Source organism: Schistosoma haematobium, chromosome 4 (assembly GCF_000699445.3).
Source record: "Schistosoma haematobium chromosome 4, whole genome shotgun sequence".
Lineage (NCBI taxonomy): Eukaryota > Metazoa > Platyhelminthes > Trematoda > Strigeidida > Schistosomatidae > Schistosoma > Schistosoma haematobium.
In genome coordinates this window covers 33,803,485-33,826,465 of record NC_067199.1, presented here as the reverse complement: position 1 = coordinate 33,826,465, position 22,981 = coordinate 33,803,485, and the positions used below count along the sequence as shown (strand labels likewise).

Here is a 22,981-nt window from a genome sequence, read left to right as displayed (position 1 = left end):
ATCATCTGTTCAATATTCAATTGATATTATTATTCAAATGAATTTTTAAACGTGTTATCAATTAGTTACGAAAACTTGAAGTAACATATGACATATTTGGAGTGTGTGTCTGTGTGTGGCAAATTAAACTGTTAGTTGAATATATTGACATGGTTACCAATTGCATAGTAGCTTCGTGAAATGGTATCTTCATAAATTTTTATTGTATAAAGTTTTTAAATTTAAATTTTCATCTTCTGGAAAAAAACGTTTTGCTCATTTACTGTTTCTAAACTTTTTTACTCTTGTTTCATTTTTGATCACTTTATATTATTATGGTAATTGTTGTTTATTTCAATCTGGCTTTATTATTTTTTAGATAAATTATCTGAGGAAGATGTTGAGATCGTGGAGAAGATTTGTAGCTCAGGTGGATGATTTGGGTGAAGTTTTGTCCTCTGAACTGGATGGTTTAGTTGTGGAGCCTTCATCGATCTTCTGAAAGACATTATCAGCACAAACTTCAGTTAGATGTGTTCACGACTAAACCATCCAGCTCAGAAGAAGATTTACTTTTTAAGTCATTTGAAGCATTCAGTTTTCTAAGGAATGAAAAAATTAAACTCGCTGTATATGGAATACACGTATCTGATTAAAATGGAAATTAGATAGCTAGTGAACGTAAATTAGAGTAAATAAACTCTGTCATCTATATGAAATAACTTACGAGTTTAGAGGTATTTCTAGGCAATGCACATATGATGCAAATATTTTCAACTTAAACTAATCAAAATTCAGTCAAAAATATCAACAGAGCTAAAATTTAAATCCCTACTTATAATCATATAAAACTTGTTCGATTGAATTCAAATAACCACTTGTTTCTACAACACTTTTAATAACTTGAATAAATACATTGTTAGTTTTGGTATCAAACGATAGAATAGAACAGACCGGAATTCATGGATATAGGTTTACCCCTAGTTTTTATTTATTAACAATGTGTATTTACAGCCCTAGGATCACTGATACTGACTTAAAGATCTGAATTCATATCACCTGATAGCTTGTTCGTAATGTCTAGTTCTAGTAGATCATTAACTGATTCCATCGATGAGTGACTGTATCACTAGAAATTTGGTTCACTCTGTAAATCAAGATCTTTCACAAGAATTTTAAAAAATCTACCTGAAAGCTAATTTACAATGAAAACAATATTATTATTCAGTTTGGTGGTTTGTTAGCATTTGTTTATGTTCAGGATTTCTTATCAATGTTTCTACACTAATTCACTCAAGAACTCCATTCTTCTAAATGGACAGTATACAGTAGACACATTTTTCATACTTACTGATCAAAATATTTTCAATTACACTGTACTAATAGAAGAATGGAATGAAGTCATTACAGTATTATTTTACGTAAGGAGCAATCAAATGCTTTACGATTAAAATATTGATTAGTTTCAGCATTTACGTTCATGATTCTAAAGTCATGAAATCGAACATATTTGTCAGTTGAAACTAAACTATCTGGTAGAAATATCGATAAAATAATAATAATAATGTTAATATATATTCTGCAATGATTACCGAATGCACACCAGCTTACGTTATGATCAGGTTGTTTGAATATAGATAAACCAGTTAAAAGATATAAGAGCATATTGTCAACTGGCGTGAATAATAAATTACTTTAGGTGAATATTTGTTAATAATGTTAATGTTAATAATAATAAATCATATGATTTAGTAAAAAAGGGATAATCAGAAATCATAGCATTATTAGAGTACAACATCATTATTGAAGTATACACTTTGATAGTAATTAAGTAAACTTGATAAGCATTCTCAGTAATAATAGTGTAATTTTGCTGGTGAACCGAGATATGATCTCTAGGGTAAACATTTCAAAGATATTGTCAGAAGTGAAAACATTATCCATACACCGCATAAACGGTGGCGAACTTGTTTCACTGTTAGACAGTGCCAGATAGTTCTAGGTTACCGAAAATTTACTCATAAATTAATTATTTTACTAAAAATGGATTCAGGGTGAACATTTCTCTCTTCGATATTTAGTTATGAGTGCTATAACTGAGTGATTCAGAAAGATGGATTGTGTTACTGGATATAGAAGATAATTTATTTAATATCTAGATATTATCGTTCGTCGTTCAAGTTGCCGCTTCCATTAAGGACCAGGTCCTATGTTGGTTCATCTAAATTTGAAATCTAAGTTGCTATTACTTTCAATAATACGATGTAAAAAACGAAGCTAGAAAAATTCCAATTTGTTTATCCTTAATTTAAGTGCTACTAACAATAAGAGCTTAGTGTTTTAAAAGTTCTTAACCAATAGATATAATACAACAAAACACGTGAATCACTGTTTCTTTCAAGTTTACTTACATTACTGCTGTGAAGGCTATTTTGAGTGGAAGGCATTTGCGATTTATTCAGTTGGCTCATACATTGTTATCTCGGTAGAATATCTATTGCCTGTCGATATGGACGATTTTATGTATTTTTGGGTTGACTGCCTTTAGTTACCGGCGTCTTATAAAATCCTTGATAATTTGAGAACCACGTATGGTATTAGCATGCTCAATTTTTACTGATGGGGCCTTAAAACCAGTGATTTCTTGGGTTTTTAAAATTCTTCAGGCAAACAAAAACGTTTATATTTCAAAAAGGGATATTTGTATTTATGCTTTTGTTATTAATGTTGAAGACACAATATCGGCATCCATAAGATCTATACTGATGTTTGAGGCATACAGGTTGTCAGAGGTTAGATCTTAATTTTTCATAGCTTATGTTATACTTTCAGTACTTTGTGACAACTGAGGACTTTCATTACCATGTGATCCAGTCATGATAGGAAAAGTTGCTGATAAGGAATCTACAATAATTGTGGTAGCTTAGGAAGCATTAATGTTGTGTAAAGTGCTCGTTTACATAAGTCTTTGGTTGATTGTTTTCGTTGCGACTATATATGACTTCTTAAACTTAGTGGGAGCAACAATTAGCGGTTCAAACATTTTCACTCGGGTACTAAGTGGGGTTCAAATTGAAAAATAATGGGATAAAAGTACTTTCAGTGTATTTTTTTAAACGAACAAACTAACAGAAGATTGATTGCTCTCAACATCAAATACTTATCTAATTTCAGCGGTATTTTATCTGGAATGTTATAGAAAAGGATAGCATGTCTAAAGATAAGAAATTCAGTTATTTCACTGACAGATTCTACTTTAATAACATCCAAATCTGAGGAGTTTGTGCTCTTAGGTAGTAACAGTTTGAGGGGAGATGAACCTTTAAGTTTCTGTTTAACATTATCACGTGTTGGGGAGAATATTGTGATTAACTCCATTTTTAAGAGAATACAGCCTACCTGTTTGTTTAGGCAATATGCATACATTGAATTATCAATATTATAGTTGCTCAACACAATATGGGTTTCAAAAAAGTGTCTCTCGAATGTTCTTTCATAATAAATTGTCGTCTAGTAGATGTTATTTTCTGGTGAAAACCATAACTAGATATTTCATTGAAATAAATTATTTATCGTATTATTGCTTAATACACCAAATTCATTGGTATTAGATGGTTGAAGATTTGCAGAATATGTGGAAGATGACAACATACTAGAGAGTATTAGTAAATTGTTTAATTAAATAATGTTTAATTGTTCGATGTTTGTATTCTACAAATATGGTCACGATTTAAATGTGATTGTATAGCTTGGAGTGTGAAATATCCTTGTACCTACAATTCTGCACGCCCGGACTTGTTCACCAGAAGATTTTTAAACTCATTATAATTTTACCCCGATGATTTCTTTAGGATTTTCCGAATTCGATGATAACGCATTTTAATTAACATAGAGTTCACGTGACAAGTATTTGGTTACGATGGTGGTCATATATATATATCAAGCTAATTTTTTGACAGTCATTAATGAAAGTTTACTCATTCGATAGTTTGTTTCCAAATTGTATGAAATACTTTCTTACTCATCTATAAGTTTAACGTCTTCTATGGTCGATAAAACAAAAACCTATTAGTATGTAATACAGTACAAAGGGTAACAAAATGATATCTATTGTCTGAGATTGTTAGCACAGGAGTTTCATCAAAATTATCAATTTTTTTTAAAAACTTTACATCTTAACGTTCTAAATTCGATCTCCTTTAGCAAGGTATTGAATGCTCACTGCTGAACATCATTTAAGGTTGAAATAGCTATCCAGTAATTCTCAGTTTCCAGTTAGGGTTTAATTAAGATAATTTTGTATTGTATCCCCGGCGGCCTGCTTGAATATCTGGGTTACCAGTTCCTCCGATCTAGATATTTTATCAAGTTATGTTTTCTTGTTTGTTTTAGCACATCATTATGTCTATTGTGCTCACAATCTATTCAGGCGCGTTTATGAAAAGTTTACAACCTTTCGCTATACGGAATACAAAAAGGTACAATCAGCGACATCATGGTGGCTGGCAATATGTATTGAAACGAATGAACATTAATGAAATGTGGGTTACCAAACTCCTAACATCTAACTGGTCATCATTCAAAATTGATCGTCACAATCGATCAGGATATAAGAAAAGGAAACTTGTTGAAATACTTTATGCTGAGAATTCTATGTTTTACCAAAAATATAATGTTGAATAAAGCTTATAATAATAATAATAATAATAAACTATTGTTATTGGAATCACTTCACTTTGAAGCCATATAAAAGTAGACACTATTGAACTATAGTGAATTAATCGAAATGGTATCTCAGTTAATACTGTACCATAGAGTTACCAGGTTCGGTTTCATACAGGCGTATGGGCGTGCACTAATACTTTCGTAACTAAACTCCTCAACTATGATAATGACTGTTGGGGTGTTCCGGCAAATTTCTCGCAAGAGACAAGCAAGAATCAGGAAACACTAAGAAGCGTTTCCTCCAATCAGCGTTCACTTGAAGTCTTAGCCAAAAATATCAAGGGAGCGAAACGTCACATGCAGAGGTTCTGATTGGCTGGTTGCTACACTGCTACTATGTTTAGTAGCATTCCAGAATCTTCGAGCAACCCAAGAACATCTGAAAATATTATAAAAACCCTGTATTTTCTGTATTAAAATGAACCTTGGAGTAAAGTACTTCTCGCATACTTTGAGTCTTCTCTATCGTGTTCAGGTCTCTGTATAGTTCTAGATTCGGGGTTATAGAATAACTTAGGAGACGAATCTAGCGTTCAATACGCAAGATTAATCAATGACATCCCTTATTAAAGTAATTTAAGATTAAAAGAATGGTCAATTGATTAGAATATATCAACATTTCAAGTATTTAACAAATAAATAAATAAAATAGAATCGTCAGTCATATTCTTTATAAACAAGTGTTTGTTGTTATTATTACCATTCAAAAAACTACCACAGCTAAAAAATAATTAGCAAAGTTAATTACCAGAGTTATTCTCTCATTAAGTTAAGTTAGTGAAGTGTTGTTTAAATTCATAATGGTGCACAACTACAATACAAATTATTACGAGTATTAACAAAGACTAATACTAAAACAAGTTGAATTCATTAAATATGATAAGAATAACTTCATCAAATACATATATATATATATATATTTTATATATCAGTCAGAATGCTTGTTATAACTATGGTGAGTTAAGTAGCAAACCCATGGTGATTATGTAAATATTTTTTTAAAAATTATTATCATTATTATTATTAAGATATTATGTCTTCTTATTTCCTAAGGTCATTAAAATTACGTTACCTTCTATTAAAAAACGAGGTCGCTTATATGTTGTTTATTTACTATTTGGTTTATATTTAAGAATTAATTGAAAATAGTATTACACTACAAAGAAAAACATCTACAATGTTTACTTCATAAAATTTTGAGTTTACCTCATTCACATTATGTAAACAATGTTAAATTGGGATGGTTTAGAACGTAAAATTTTATGAAAAAACTTACTGATAAAGTTTTGTAGAAGAAGACTACTCTAATTAGAAAGCAATGAACAGCGATTTTATTTTAGTGAAGGACTCTTCTGAAGTGGATGTCCACAACGTCATCGAGAAATCAAACCTCGGAGGTTTAGGTATTGCATCAATTGCTTAACCTCTAGACCGTTGATTTAGCATCCAATAGTTTAAATATCTAACTAGTCAGTTTGCACTGTTGTCGACACTAACATTTGAATTGAAATGACAGTTATTAAATTTTTTGGATATAACAGATTATGCAACAATTACTAATGATTTTGGGAGTTCGAATTTTAATCAGTATAAAATAAAACCGTATAAACATGATTGTATTGAAGGAAATAATGATCAGTTTATCTTCCAGTGTGAAATAAATCTTCATCTCCCTTCCGATTGTCCTCATCCGTTTATTGGACTGTATATTTTGATGCGTTAGTTTTACAAAGTCGGAAATTTGTATGCCAACTAGTCAATGGAAATTCAACAATGGAGATTCCGTTCAGGTACTTGATTGTAATACTTATAATGTACTACTGATTATTATTAAAAAATGTGTTTTATTTTATCGTAGTGATAGTTAGCGATAAATTATCAGTGAAGAGGTTTATATACATATCACCAATTTCTTAAATATCGTGATCATTCTAGTAAAGACAGTGTAGTCAGTCATATCGAATAGAATAAGAACAACAGTCTTGAATTTTCACTAACTATCCTCAGATGATCAGTATAGGGTTGTTGAGACTGGTGAGTTTTGATTGACGTCATGAACCAATCAATGTTAGACAACCACTGAAAACCTGGAAGTGCTGGACGGTGTTTTTTTCTAGCGGGGGCTTCTCAACAGTGCTCATCCACGATCCCACACAAGGGACCCAAACCCAGGACCTCCGGTCTCGCACAAGAGTGCTTAACCTCTAATGCTTCCGGGTTTCCGATGGTTGTCAAACATTGATCGGTTCATGATCTCAATTATCCTCAGATTGATTATTAGCTTGAATAAATCAATTGACTATTCACCACATCATAACTATCAATGTTTATTACAGCATTCGTTCACGAGTATTTCGTGATTTAGCTTAATCATTTAAAATCAATGCCTTTTGTCAAATCTAGTTTATTTAAACAAATTTTTAACAAAAATCTGATATATTATTCGTTAATTTTATAAATTTTACAACGCAGCATAGTCTATATATGCATGAAAAATAGCAAATATGATTATCTTTATAAACATTTTGTATACATTACTACAAAGACTCTATCAAGATACCTTTTTTGAACAAATACCATGAATTCAATGAATATACTCAACAGATTACATTTTTTTGTTCTGAACAATGATCTTTCATTACAGAAAATACAAAATGGAATAGAATCTCTACAAAAGTAATATCTATGATTATAGAGAAATAGACAAGTACATAATTTATACGTACCATAACATGAAATATCATCATTACAATTGATTGTTAACAATTCATGATAGAAAGAAATTATTGTATTATTTAAATATACTAATTATATTGAAATAAAGATCTATGAAAAATGAAGCGGGAAAAAAATTATTGTCAACATACAAAAATGAAATACGAATAGATAAATGATTAATATTTCATTTTACATTACACATTTCTTTAGGTAGTTGTACAAAATTATTCACTAATCCAATTGGACGTAAATGATATAAGAAATATTCTAACATATACATCATATCTGGTGTAACATAATGAAAACTGATTCCAACATCACTAAGTAATGACTTAATGATTATCGGTACCAAAATGAATGATTATGACATGATTATTATCATTATTGTCAAATGATGAAAAAAAAGGGGGAAAAATTAAAAAAAAAATAAATTGTAAAGGAAAGTAATGCAAATTAACACTGTACATCATTGAATAGAAAGTTCTTCTAACTATAGAGATTTATCGTTGTTATCTTCACATTCGGGTATCATAATTAAAACAAGATATCATTTTTATAGAAATCATAACATTTATATCAATGTAATAATTTAATATTTACTTATGAATTAGTATGGTTAAACTTATTCCAGGCAATAATTAATTAATTTAATGACTGATGTAATAAGGCTCAATTGAATGAGCGGTAATGTTTGAAACTACTATTGATTTTATCTAGTTATACAGTGTAAAATAAATGTCAAGAAAGATTCGAATCTACAATAAAGTGATTGCAAGTCAAATAATTTAATCAGTAAGACATTGTACCATAAATAATCAGAACAATAAGTCATTATTTGTTTGAACCAAATGAATTCATTCGTCTTTAGTGTATTATTAGATCTTGAAGTAAATAGAAGAATTCATAATTTCAATGTCAGATGTTACGATATAGTTGACGAGATAAGGCGTTTCAAAGTTAACAAAACGGATCCTAGCTTAAATTTCGGAAGAGATAGATATTCTTTGAAAAGAATAAGTACCCATCTGACCTCTACCATGACCAGTTTTTGATGTTCATGTAAACAACGTATGTTTTTAAACGGCCACATTAACATATCGGTGTGTATTGAGTACATTGTAATGTTCCCAATCTGACAGACGACTGTTGAAACTTCTTAACCTTTTCCATTCTCCTGCTTTGACTCGGAAACCTGAACTTTTGCACGTCTCCACTGACACCTTAACCTAAAGATTTCAGGTCACAAGTCAAACGTGCTATAATTAAACCACTGAGTAAGAAACCGATGGTTCTTACTTACTAATTCAGTCAGTTTTTGTTAGAGAAGGACAATCTTCTATCGCTTACAGGTGACTGTCACTTACTCGGCACAGCTTAGCTCCATTAATCAACAATTCTTCTTGAAACTTCGGGAATTGATTTTCGGTTGGCTACAAGATCGTTAAAATTGTAGCATATAAAACTGAGTAGTTCACACAATGTGTGTAAATGCTTAAAGTTAGAGTGTATATAACTGTTTTACGTGTTAACTGTATATATTCGAAATGTAACAAAGAACGATTTCTACTATACTAAATAATACAGTTCGTAATATTTATTGAAACATGAACGGTAAACAAGTAAAATCTAGTCTACGGATCAGTGCACATTAGTACAAACCATGATTGTAAGTAAACTTATTATATTCTGCAACCCATGAAATGTTTATTTAGTTACCCATCTCTTGTCTTTTCCATTTTCTCGGCGGGTAAAAAAAAACACTCGACAGTTGGATTTGAAATATAAAGAAAAAAGTAATAATATAAATTATTCGGACATCTAAAATTACTTGATGTGGTGCTGCATATAAGGTTTGCGGTTGTAATTTCACAGGACGCCAGTGCAAACTTCGAAAAGATGTAAAATTCAACGACATATCAAGCGAATCCCAACGGAATTGATAACGACCAAGTATATCAAATACATCATATAAGCGAACACCAACTGCTTGTCCACATATACCTATATAAGTTGAATAACGTACAGGAGTCAAAAATTATTTCTGCAATTTACTTCAAGTTACAAATGTGGATATAACATAAAAGATGTTTTCCACGTTTTTAAGAATCAATTATTTTCACTATATTCATGAACACTTGCCTTATAGTGCGCTTACGCATGTCCGTCAAATTATCGGCTTACAAATATAAATATCATGAAGGAAAAGAGAACTGAAAATATTCTTTTATCAACAAATTGGAAAAATAAATAAATTCATACATAACATATGAGAGGGTTATTTAGTTTCTATTTTCGGACATTGTTTTTTTATATTAACCTTGAGCAGAGTAAATTAGACTTAATTTACGAATTTTTTAAGTTAATCGAATTGAATTTACTGTTAAGTAGATGTATTGACTTGATATGACAGTCTTTCATTCCATGTAGCCTCAGCTTACGTGTATATTATAGAAATTTTCTTGAAGATTGTTGGTTAGAAGCAACTACTAAAAAGTCCTGACCTAAGATTTTCTCTGTTTGGTACTCCTCTTGAGTTTTGTGGATAGGTGTTGATGCCACTTCGTGTCACAGTCAGAGAAGTTAGCAGTTGAGGTAGTCGTGATAAGACAATTGATCTGTAGGATTGTAATGTTTACAAACTAACTGACCAGTTAGCAGAATTTGGTCTCATACTGACTCCTCTATGGTGTTTATCGGAGCTTATCGACCAAGATAGGGTTTAACCACAAAGCTGAATATGGTTTGATAATGGGTGTTAACTAGTGAAAGTCCTAGATCCAAGGCTTCTTGATAGTTGCGTTAAACCAATAACTCACCAAAGAATATGGTACACATGATGTCGGGTCACTAAAATTAGTGGTCAAATTGTAATGTAATCAATGGAATTCGATCAGTTCTAAGGAGTAGACAAGTATGACATTGATGACTGATTAGTGGTCTATCAGTGTACGGTGAACCTTTTGATTGATAGTTATGATGATCGAAAACGATCAGTATGATTAAAATGATTAGGCTCATTATTAATATTTTAATAAGAAAATAATAGTAATAACAAATGTATGCACTATTTACATGAATCTTGAAAGTATTTCAACTGGAAAAATATTATTTGTCCCATTAGTTATGCAAGGAGAAAATTTGTTATCTTCACATTTTCTATTAGAAAATAACTATATCAAGATGAATTTCAACAGATGAGGAGGCACATAAACATAAAACCAATGTGGCAACCCATATGGAAGAGATAGTTTAATTATAGAGTTGAATTTTAACCGAAAAAGACAATCAGCATGAATACAGAAATAAATGAAGACAACAAAACCTAAAAAGACAATCACTCACAAACAGTGCCATCAGAACAAACTTATACAACACTTGTGAAATAATTATAAAGCTCACTTTTACATTAAGTAAGCTCTGATAGTTTTGTCCAAGATTGCAACAAAAACATCTAGTTTAAGTAACACAACACCACCAGAAACATACACCTGAGCTACAGATGCCCAACTCAATAGATCTACTTCCATCAAAAGATGGGCTTTTTGAACCTTTAATAATATTTAGTATGTATTTATAGATGAAAAAAGATAAATTTCAACCTCAAATATAGGGTTCATATGCAGCGCATATTTGTTTTAGGAAATAAATAACCAGAATCTTTTATTTATTTCGAATTTACATCCACTTCTAACACTAACAGTAATTTCTGTTTATAATCAATCCACGATACTGCGCGACAATCTCTCAATGTCTTTGATGGGTAACTGCCTCAAAACCGAATATGGATTAACTCCATTGATTACGCTTCTCTATGGAACCCCGAGAATCACCTCTCGAAGCGAGTCACAAGTGAACTCATGAGCACATAATTTCAATAAAAGCTCGTTTGCTAACTGGACCGTTTATATTATTATTATTATTATTCCTACTATTATTTCGTTCTCATACACTAATTTCTGTTCGTTGTTCTTGTTATTATAAGTACCTTACATTCACTATCTCTTTACAACCTCATTGTTATTATGTGGCGTATATGTATTTGGAGCTCCCTTGTACTAATGTTTATGTGTTAAAATAAATAGACAGTAAAGGTTCAACAATCTCCACAACTCTGTACTGATAAAGAGTTTATATTACCATACAATCAAAATAAACAAGATTATTTAGAATAGAAAACGGTCATGTAGTTGTGAAAAATGAAGGAATAACGAGAAACTAGGAGTTCTAATGACAATTAACGTGGACTACACAACAAGTTAACAATGTTAGTTTGTTAGTTACTTTTAAGGTAAACTAAGGAAAATGAAAATTTATGAATGACTTATTCTCGTTTCAATGAACATATTAATATTAATAACTTCATTTGATCATTCCGATATATAAGAGACTTGTCCTAATCAGGTTGCTGATTATAAACGACTATAGACTTCTTTAGTTGATTCAAACTTTAAAAATATCGAGCATTTAGGACAAGGTTATCATTTGTAACAAATTAAGCTTTTAAGAGCACAGCATCCAGTTAGACTCCTGAAGAATTTCAAGGATGTTTCAAACAAATAAAGATCGAAAAAGTTTATTCACTAAAACAGGAAGTGTTTTAAATCATGTTAACATAGATATATTCTAAATTTTATAAAATAAGCTTTAATGAACTGTTTTCACGTTTATTTGAAAGGGTTATGCTATACCGGATATGTCTGGATTCTGGTAGGCGAAGTTTTGAAGAATATTAATAATTTTACTTACTCATTTTTACATCTTCCATATTTTCATCATAAACTGGACAATTATGATGTCTGTCAATTGACTGTTCAACTATACGCTTTAATGCTTCTCTAGATAGAACGTAGCCTGCACCACCAGAAAAATAACCATTTCGAGCAAGAATCTAAAAGCCAAAGAGATGGTATAAATATTGAGTAAAAAAATTGTATTTAATAATTCTATCTGAATATATACTGTACTTGTTTGTAGTTTGAAAATTCCACATATTTCTATGGCTTTGGTTTGTGAATGCTTTAAAATGAAAATTTTAGACAAAAGTTGATTTGTTTCAAACGATTCTGAAGTCAATCTGTTTTTCATGTTCACTGTAATTTAATAATGATCGTTTCACTCGAGAAATTTTGAAATTCAATCAGTCAGACTAGTAATCAAAGAAATGTACACAGATAATATGTATCAAGTGAAGTTAATTTCACTGTAATTATTTTTAGTTGCCATATAGATGAAGAGATCATTTTCATTTCTAATAGAACATTATTATGTGTTTCGTTAAGATACATGATAATAAACAAACGTTGTATATCATTTAGTTAAAAATATTAAACAGAATAACTGATAGACATATTATTCATTAAAGACCATTTACATAACTGAATTAGCAACAAAGAAATACTTAAGAATACCTTTAAGTAAAATGAAAGACATAGTGGTAATCAAAATAACCACAACTAAGAAAAGGCGAGAAAAGTAAGCTTATAGAAGTTTTTATGTAAGTTATTAACCAAAAGCATAAATTCTCTAGACTCTAGACTATTACATGGAGATGAACTAGAACGGTCTATCGAGTCATTCGAAAACCTATGTTAAAATTGATGTTTAGAGAATTAAATTAACCCACTGTTTCAATAGTAAAGAATTAAGAAAATTCAGATGATTCATAATGTAGTTACACGGGAATCGTCTATCAAAATAATCTAAACAGTCAAAAGAGTGGGATTAAATGGTGGTTGTATCAAAAACTTGTGCACTGCTAAAGCGTTGGCAGTCAAACAACTCTGAGTACAAAAGTAACATGTTCATTTTATCATTCTACCTTAACCTTCACACCAATTTCGATATGTTTTGTTTTTATTTTCTTACTGTTATAGTTTACTTCTTAGATTAGTAAACAGCTACTGTTACCGCCTTACAATTTTTCATAATCAGAATTCAATTGTTATTAAAAATAAAATTATATTTGTCAAAATCTTAGTGATTGAATGTAAATACAACTTTTCAGTCGACAGTCTGGTTCAACCTTTTTTAAAGGAATTTAATCAATCATCAAAATTCTTGAATATAAATATATTATGGTATGTGCTACTTATATTGACATAAGTAGTATATGATGTTAGTCGTGAATAGGTCAGGCAGCTGAGAGACAAGAGGATCGAACAGTAAAGAATGGAAACATGATGCAATTTGTATGAAAATGCAAGAACAATGAAGCCTGAGTCATTATGAGACAATCGATGGACATTTTGCACATTACGTATTTACTATTTGATTGTTAGATTTTATTTGCAGGTCCTGTAATTTTGTGTCAAATGCACTCGATTGTTCCCACCCGTGTTCTGTTCACTACAACATGATACACAGGTTACTTGTACACCAAACAATTCATTCAGTCATGTTAAAAGTGATGAGATCGGGATTTTTTGTAGTGAGTAGGAGTCATTTCGAGTGAAAAAGTGAGAAAATGTAGTTAGATGACAGATATATATGTGTGTATGTAGATTTGGTGTGAGAAAATAATTTCATCACCTCCGGATGGCTATGGTTGATGATGATGTTGGGTTATGTGGTAGATGCTAATCGAGCGTGTTATAGCATGCATAAAAATGATAATAAATAAACAAATGTAATTTAGCACAAGAATACAAACTAACGAGCGAAACGTTTGATTTATTTTAAGTTGAGATTTTAATAAGTAGAATTTCCTTCTTTAGTAATATATCCTTGACGTTTTGCATTTCTTCTTCATATCCGTCAAGTGGGCAATTTTTGATCCGTAGGTCTTTTTCATCTCCCTACTCTTCATTAAATTCTAGACCAATATGTAATCGTGTTTTGATACTTAAAATCTCAGATCACTAAGTCATATTGAATAAAACAAAGACCGGAGATTTGAGCAGAATAAAATGAATCCATCTTATGATTTAATTTTTGTCTGTAATTCGATAGCTTCATCAAATTATTATCCCGCGAATATATGGCCTACCTAAAGAATATAAAAAGGATATTCCTCTACGTCCTATATTAGACATGAATAACTCTCAATATCATGCCATCGCCAAATGGCTAGCTGAAATTCTACGATCAGTCAAAAATCAACTCAATAGATACACCACTGCTGATTCCTTTGACTTTGTCGATTCAATATTGCGTCAACGTAACCGGAAAGAAAATGACCTCACTAGATGCTTTCTTTCTTTTTACAAATATACCTTTAACGGAAACAATCTGCTAACTGTAATTATATATTAATATAACGAACTCGATGTCCATTTTCCAACATATTTTTTGAAGGAGCTAATTCTTCGACACACTCTTAACGTCCATTTTAAATTTAACAATGATTTCTATAGACAAACTGGGCAGCCTATGCTCCTTCACGAGGGGTTTTAGGCATAAATAAGTGTATAGATAAACTGACGACGTAGCGATGGAGTCACTAGTCGGCCCACTTTTAGGTGACTTTTATTGCTAATCTCAAAGACACTATACTTAGACCAATATTTGTCAGCCTTTATCTATACAGGAGATACTTTGACGACACATTTACAATTTGTGACAAAAATATCAAAGTCAACAACATCCTAAACGCGTTCAACGACTGTTATCAATCAATCAGGTTCACAGTAGAATCCGGTCGCATTCCGAACTCCACATCTTAGATGTTTAGGTAAAAAAGAGACCTGACGGTTCCCTACAAACATCGGTATATTGAAAGTCAACATGAAATAATCAGTACACGAATTTTCAAAGTTGGTTTTAACTGCAGCAAAGGAGAAACCTAACACATTCTCCATGTTGGGGGGTTAGACGTATCTGTAATAAAGATACAGTCGATACCGAAATTACTAAACTACGGCAGATAGAGATCAACAATGGATATCCATCTAGATCCACTGAGAAAATTCTAAGCTAAGGCAACAACGTGAGTTTCCGTAGCATGAAAGAAGACTCGCTTCATGAACATTCGTTTTAAAGGAGACACTGCATCAGAAATCCTGAAAAACAGCCTATGCTTCGAAGTTGTGTGAAGGATAAGCTTCCGCTTTGGGTCAAATTAGTTTACTTGCTCGTGTGGAGCAGGTTATATTGACCGTGCAAAACGAGCTATTTTGGAACGCATCTCCGAAAATTACCCTGCCTAACTCTCCAAGGAATTAAAGAAGTTACTCAGGATAACAATCTTCGAGTATTTAGTCATCTTCGATCACTTCGCTTCACCCGAAGCCCCCTTCAAAATCATGCAAACAATCAGAATGGTTAGCCCAATAGGAATGTGAATGAAAAAACTTATGTACAGCCGAAGCTATTGTTACCCACCAGTTTAAGACTCACTTTTGCGTACAAAACAGTATGTTCAGTCCCTCATTCTTCCATGTCCCTAACCTCCCTTTCTATCTTCCATAGTCTATTGTTTTTATTTATTTTGTTATTTCTACTCCTTTCCAGTTATTTTCACAACTATTAATTAGCAATTATTGCAATTTTTAATCTTTTTGTTCTTAATATGTGTCAAATGGACAATTATTTTCACTTTACTACTTTTCACTAGCCAATTATCACATAACTTCTTGTCAGTATCCTATTTTCAAATCTTGACAATATACCACCTCAAGTTATTTTAAATAATTAGTACACTTCTATTTTATTGTAGAACACTATTTTAGCAAATAAAATTAACTATATATACAACTGTACAGCTTAAGTAAATGAAATTGTCGAAAAGTAAATTTTATTTTTTATTACAGGAGTATTTCCCGTATTACGAATCACTGTGCCATTTGATATCTGGAAGGTAAACGTATTTCTCATTGGAAAATAAACTCTTAAATAGATCAAAAGTCAATGAATAAAATTTGCTGTAAATGAGTATAGGGATTTTCAAATTGATTCTTTTCTTAATATAAAACTTGAATATTTAGCATCTTCAATAATTATCTTTGAAGTTAAAGTTTTAGCCAATTAATTGATAGTGATAAGACATTTTTGCACCAACGAAATTCAGTGCTTTAAATAACTGTTTTACAGTTGATGCCACATTAAATCCATAAACAAATTCCATGCCTTATAAACATGGTAGTCTAATGAATAAAGTAAAAATGACCCAAGTTTTCAGAGAATACGGTATATATTATTGATGATAAATTGTCTTTGAATGAAAGAAGGTTACGCGTCATACTTGGTTGTGAACATGTAAAAATCATGAAATATTGATTAGTATTGTTTTCGGTTTCATTATTGACATCTAGACTTTGAATAAAACAAAGTGTTTATCATAAATGAGATTTTTAACTCTTTTGCATAACAATTAAAACCTTTTATCTCAACTCTAGGAAGATAAACCGTCCCTCCATATATCTTGAATTTTTAGTGGAAACAGACTCATAAAAATTATGTGACATAATTTCTTAAATAATTCGTTTTAGATCATACTTCGATTGATCCTATTTTCATGATACAAATATTTGTGATTTGGAAAATGATACATTTTGAACTAAAACTACTGTTCACATGATATATAAGTAACACAATCGCAAACATCAACCTACTGGTAGCATATACGATAATATATGAGTCATCTGTCTAAGCTCGTTCGATTTTCTCGAAATTCCACCACCTCTAATGTAGGGGAGTTCTTTGTCTACCAATCAAAAGAAAATTATACTAATTAGAAGTAAATTTTGCTTTTTGTTCTGTAGCGTAGATTTTGGAATTAAGGGATATACCCTAATTGCTGGTATTTGACTGTAGATGTCTTTAGAGTACTGTTTGTTAGTAGTGAAACAACTGAATGATCAATGCTGATGTTAGATTTAATGTACTGGACGAAGATTTATTGATTAGACTGTAAACTTTCATCGATAAAAGTCGTTGATTATATGTGCTATGTGACCTCAACCACCGTTAACTACAATTATCTATACTAAGTGGCGTAGAACTAGGTTGGAAGGAAGTTTGGGCAGTTAAACCAATTCATAACTCTAATCACCAGCTCTTGACTTGATTTGTGTTGGTAGCTGAAGACTATATGGTTGGAAACCGTGCGATAATCTGGATCAGTGGTTGGAGATCTTAGGTAACATGGTTCAAAACTAGTTGCAATGATAAGTATGTTAATTCTTTTTTGTTATCTGATTTATTCGAATTTTAAGTTTTACTCTATATTTAGTTGTTTTTATTATGATTAATTCGACCGTTGTCCCTGTGCTGACATTATGTGGCAATATATATCGAAACATTTATTCTCAAACCTGTATTGACTGTCCCCGATTGATTAACCACCTAGGCTTCCTTGCAAAAACTTACATTCAACTATAATACCACAGGAAACAATAAATAATAAGTGAAGATACACATTATTTACCGGAAATCTATGCCCAAGCATAAAAGGCATATCTGGTGAGTAATTCTGTAAAACATTCAATAAATTTTCCATAATTACGTAGGAATCATCATCGGTCTTTAAAAAATAATCATAATCATTACGAAATTGGTAAATGTAACGAAGTATGATGCGAAATTTACTCCATAAATGCATTCTCACTTCTGGATACGGTAATTTTAAAACTATAAATGTAATAAAAAAAAGGAAATTCAGTTATAATTCTTTTCGGGAAATTAACACAGGTGAAAGATAATAAATTTAATCATTTACTTTCCCTGACATAAAATGGATCAAAATAATTTCCAGTTTAATCAAGATTAGGTTTTTGTTTTCAAGGATTTCATTTATTTAGAAAGAATTTTCAGATTTAAGACCGTAACTGTTTAGTAACAATTTCTTTCGTCATGGTTTGGTTACTAATCGTCTACGAGTTGTTCTCTAGTCGTGTATAAAAAGTTGATTTCATTTAAATAACTATCTCATGAATCATTGTATCAAAGATGAGATCGACTGAAAACAGACCACTAAAAATGGTTTTTATCTCATGTAATCAATCATAGTGATAAAGTCATTTCTAGAGGCTTTTACATTAGTTTTAGTGGCACAGTATCTGAATCCGGTTACACCGTTTCTGATTGTTATGGAGTTATCGGAATATACATCCTGTTTACCCTCGTGTATTATTATCGAGTTAAATTGCATTAGTGAATAATCGAATTAAATAAGTTAAATACTGGAATAGATTTTCGAATACGTATATTTCGTACAATCGTTGATCAGAAATTGATGCAAAACGAAATGACGCGCAGTGGAGAAGTTGAGTGAGCCAACTAGATTTATTCCAGCGTTAATTGATATTTATAGTCAGAAAAATTAGTTACAGACATGTGATGAATAGGATAAGAAGTGCACACACATAGGCCCACGTAAAAACAATCAAGGTTGACAAGTGAATAATTAACAAGGTCAAAATGTGACTCAAGAAAAATGAATAAATTGGCCTATCCGGAAGCTATAATAAACTATGTGGGCTTGACATAGCAACTAACACTACAAAGTCAGTGGCTATCTGAATTTAAAACCTCAATGAAAAGCACATTGACACTGGGTATGAAAAATTCAGGGTCCGAGTTCCTATGTGAACATTAGTAGTGAGGTCCAAATATTTCCAGCTGACAATTCCTAAATATAATAAAATACGCATCGTGGATTCCACTGCTAGCCGCTATTTAACTCTCCCTTAAGTAATAAAATCTTAAATTATCTTCTAGGATAAATAAGTGGGATATATTGCAGAGTTGTCTATCATTCTTTGGAATTTAACGACTGATATCGTTTAACTATAAAATAACGATGCGTTGTCTGTTCAACAAACATCCAGATTGAACTACTTATGTCATTGGTAAAATTTGAGAAAACCTCCAGGTAGCTCATAAAGTATTTAGGGAGATTACACATTAAGTAAAAAAGCAGTTTTCAGATGAATCAAACTATTCAGTAAGTGTTTTTAAGAAAAAAAAGCAAGGAATAATACTCTCCGATTCAAATGTGGGTTATTTTCACATGCTGAATACGGTTGTGAACATTGGCATAATTAAACATTGTATCAAGTCCCCAGTAAAATTTTCACACTACATCCATTTGATAATAATAATAATAATAATAATAATAATAATAATAATAATAATAATAATAATAATAATAATAATAATAGAATTTTAGTCGCGTACCAATATACATTTTATTACGATTGTAATTTTATAATAATCAGTAGTACTCTTGAACAAAATTAAATTTTATAGACGTAACTTGTATTTGATATTTCATTGCTCGTAAAGTCAATTGAAAGCATAAAAAACTCTTTAGGCCTCGTAACGACTGACTAACAAAACATACTCATTCAGTTATACTAAAGTTTGGAAGAATCTAAGTATTAAATTCACTTGGTATTGTTTACTTGAATCTTATCATTGATGTTTAGCACTGCAGTCGGTCAGTCTCTTATTGGCATATATGCATACTGTATAGGAAGAAATCTGCATCCTGGATTCCACTGCTAGCCACTATCCATCTTTGCTTATAATTATTTTAAGTCTTGCTAAAACAAGAAACTATTCCCAGAATCATGTGAAATTTTGTCACAATCAATCTTTTTATCCGCATCTATGATTTTATGGATTTTGATAGTAAAAACTAAAATATTTCAGTGGTCCATCATCAATGTATATAAACATTACATCGTTATATGGTTTCTATTGTTAGTTCAATTTATCCAAGACGAAATTTGGAGTATTTCATTAATTCGACAACCAGCTAAAAGTGAAAACCATCATTGTTATATCGTAACAAATTAAACTGTTGTAAACAGAGGGAGGGAAAAGGGAAAATGTAAACATTTTTGGTTGACTCAAACTGTCATAAATTAGTGTATATTCGTCAAGCGTTGTTCGATTCGAATAGTGCCCAATTTCATATAAAAAGTCTAGATAATATATGTAGTAAACGATGGCATAGCAGCATCATGGATTGATAGAAATTAGACTTGCACTCCATTGGATCCCAGCTAAGTGATCTAGAAGTTAAGGGTTTGTGTTGTCAGCTCGATGATTCTGGGTTCAATTCCCGGTAGTGGGGTCATGGATGAGGACTCCTAGGGGGCCGTAATAAAACAAAATGGCTTTCTAGTGCTCATATATATTCACTGGCTGTTTAACTTAGGTCAGTTCGCAACTTCACCGAAATTAAACAATCTCCACAAACCCCTATTGGTGATATATTTTGGCTGTAAAATGATTAAAGTCAGTCAGTAATCGAACGGATCCTTCACTAATGACCCACAATAAATGAAACACTTTGAATATTACATATTTATTGCCGACACATAAATAATATAATTATAGGTACATATACATAATAAATTTATTCTACAAACACGAAACCGTTAATTGTATTTTATGAAGTGAGTAGCTTCATAATGTATGAAAACAGACTTAGTGTTTTTTAGGATGATATTTAATAATGATAATGTTAGTTGTTATTTCATATAAAGTATAGGGACAAACAATTCTTTTAGTTTAATGAAAACATAGTATGTGTTAATTATAGATGGTTTTTATGAAAATGAATTATTTTTGACAGTAAGATCGTACTAGGTAAATCGAGAAGCATTGTCGCAAGTCAAGGAAAATGAGAACGCATACATACAGAAATATTCTGGATAATTCACACATCAACAGTCTTTCAGAATATATTGTACCAGCATCATGTAAAACATATAAAAATTATTGGTTATCAAAAGGATCACGATTTTTTAACACTATACACACTGGTAATGTCATGCCATCTGAATCCTCCTTAAAAGTTGTCCATAAACTCAAGTGAAGCGATTTATAAACAATTACAAAGCAGGAATTTATGTAGACCAGAGACATCAACAGTTCACCGATTCCACTCCAATCTATGCATACAAAAGCCCTATGTCAAGTCTTTCGTTGTACTATCGTTTTAACTCCCATTTGTTCTTTATAATTATTAATTGGCTATTATTACATTATATTATTCTGTTCATCATGAATAATTGTCTCCTTTACAAAATATCTTAGCGAACTTTTATTCACCATTACATTATTACATAACTTCCTTTCTATTTCTGATACTTACAAAAAATTTATCGAAAGTTTCTTTCTGTTAATCAAGTTAACAATTATCTTTGTTACCTACTATGTAATTTCTTCGTATACTTGATGACATTTTCGATCACTTTTTATAGGATGCTATATTTTTTTTATTTTATTCAAGTCTGATGTATTCTCAAAAACTATTATCACATTTGTAGAGCTTTAATAAATAACATAATCGGAAGGGAAATATTCTTTTCTAAATTGTCTTTATTTCTTCTAAATTTCAACAGAAAGAACATGTACTGCCGATACACCCTAAGAGAGACTAATCAATGTGAAAAAGTGCTTAAAGGGCAACGAATACCCACTAAAAGTTACTGAGAAATAAGCGAAATGTGAAGATGAAAAACTCAAAGGAAATACAGAAAATAAAAACCAATTTTTATTCAACCTTAATTCAGAGGTGATTATGTCACAGGGTCAATCATTATGAGACTAAAAACTGCATTGACAAGGACTTATCCTACAGCTAAACTGATCGTCTTGTCCAAAACAGCATTTTCTTTAACACAATCAAACATCGATAGGTATCCCTTTCATTTTACCACCAACTATGTATACAAATTAACATTTGTTTGCCAAAGCAGATACATGGATATAACGGAAAGGAGAGCCTACATCCGATTCAAAAAACATATTCCAAAAGTCGAAAGGTCAAGTCGATTAAAAGCATCCAGCAGTGCCATCTCGAGACATCTCCTTGATACTGGACATCAAGTCGACACATTGAGGTCTTTTAAAATGATTAATAAACAATCAAACTCCAATCTTCCACAATTTGCCAAAGCGATAGCGATCAAACGTCTAAAACCAGATCTATGAGTTCAAAAAGAACCACTCATAAATACCCATTTGCCCTGATAACATTACATCATTTTTATTGCGTCACTTATTATTTAAACTCTTTTCCATCTTTTGATTATATCATTGTCATTTTTTGTCAATCCATAATTCACTGATTTCAACTTATATCTTTCTTTATTACCATTAATCTGTTTTCGGTTACTTCATTACACAATCATCTAATGTTTGTTAACTCTACGAGTTCTAATCACTATTTCAATGTTCTGGAACTCTCCCTTCCAAACTTTATTTATTTATCGATAACAAATTTTTTATGGTCTTATTTACTCTATTGAAATCTTAGTTACATCGTGATACACACATATTCATCACTAATCACTGTCGCATTTATAAATATGTCAATATCTGTAATAACTTTGATTTTTAAATGTTACAGGTTGGAAGCAGCTGATGAGAATCCAACGAAATAAAATGAATTCATACTGTTATTCGCCAATCTTCGTCCTTGCTCTCTTTAACATTAAAAAGGATAAGTTATGTTATATAATGAAAGCAATTCAATTTATCATTGAGTATGAATAGAGAGTATTCAACGAAGAAAAATTTCTTTTCTACTATTTCAACTATTAAAGTTGTGCAGTCATATTCACAGTGATTTAATAAATTGGTGAGTTTATCAAATTACAGACAA

The 22,981-nt window shown here is 31.0% G+C and overlaps 1 protein-coding gene across 1 annotated transcript in view; it reads right to left on the bottom strand.

Moving 5' to 3' along the window:
- The window catches only part of ARMH3 (Armadillo-like helical domain-containing protein 3), a 91,785-nt gene that overhangs the window by 57,259 nt on the left and 11,545 nt on the right, over positions 1–22,981 (bottom strand). The window contains exons 4-7 of the mRNA XM_051216251.1: positions 17,786–17,988; positions 12,169–12,310; positions 9,251–9,423; positions 7,097–7,753 (exon numbers count right to left, since the gene is read on the bottom strand). Coding sequence (XP_051066821.1) covers positions 7,607–7,753; positions 9,251–9,423; positions 12,169–12,310; positions 17,786–17,988 — 665 coding nt within the window. The 3' untranslated portion in view covers positions 7,097–7,606. Of the gene's footprint in view, positions 7,754–9,250; positions 9,424–12,168; positions 12,311–17,785; positions 17,989–22,981 lie in introns of the transcript that reaches the window.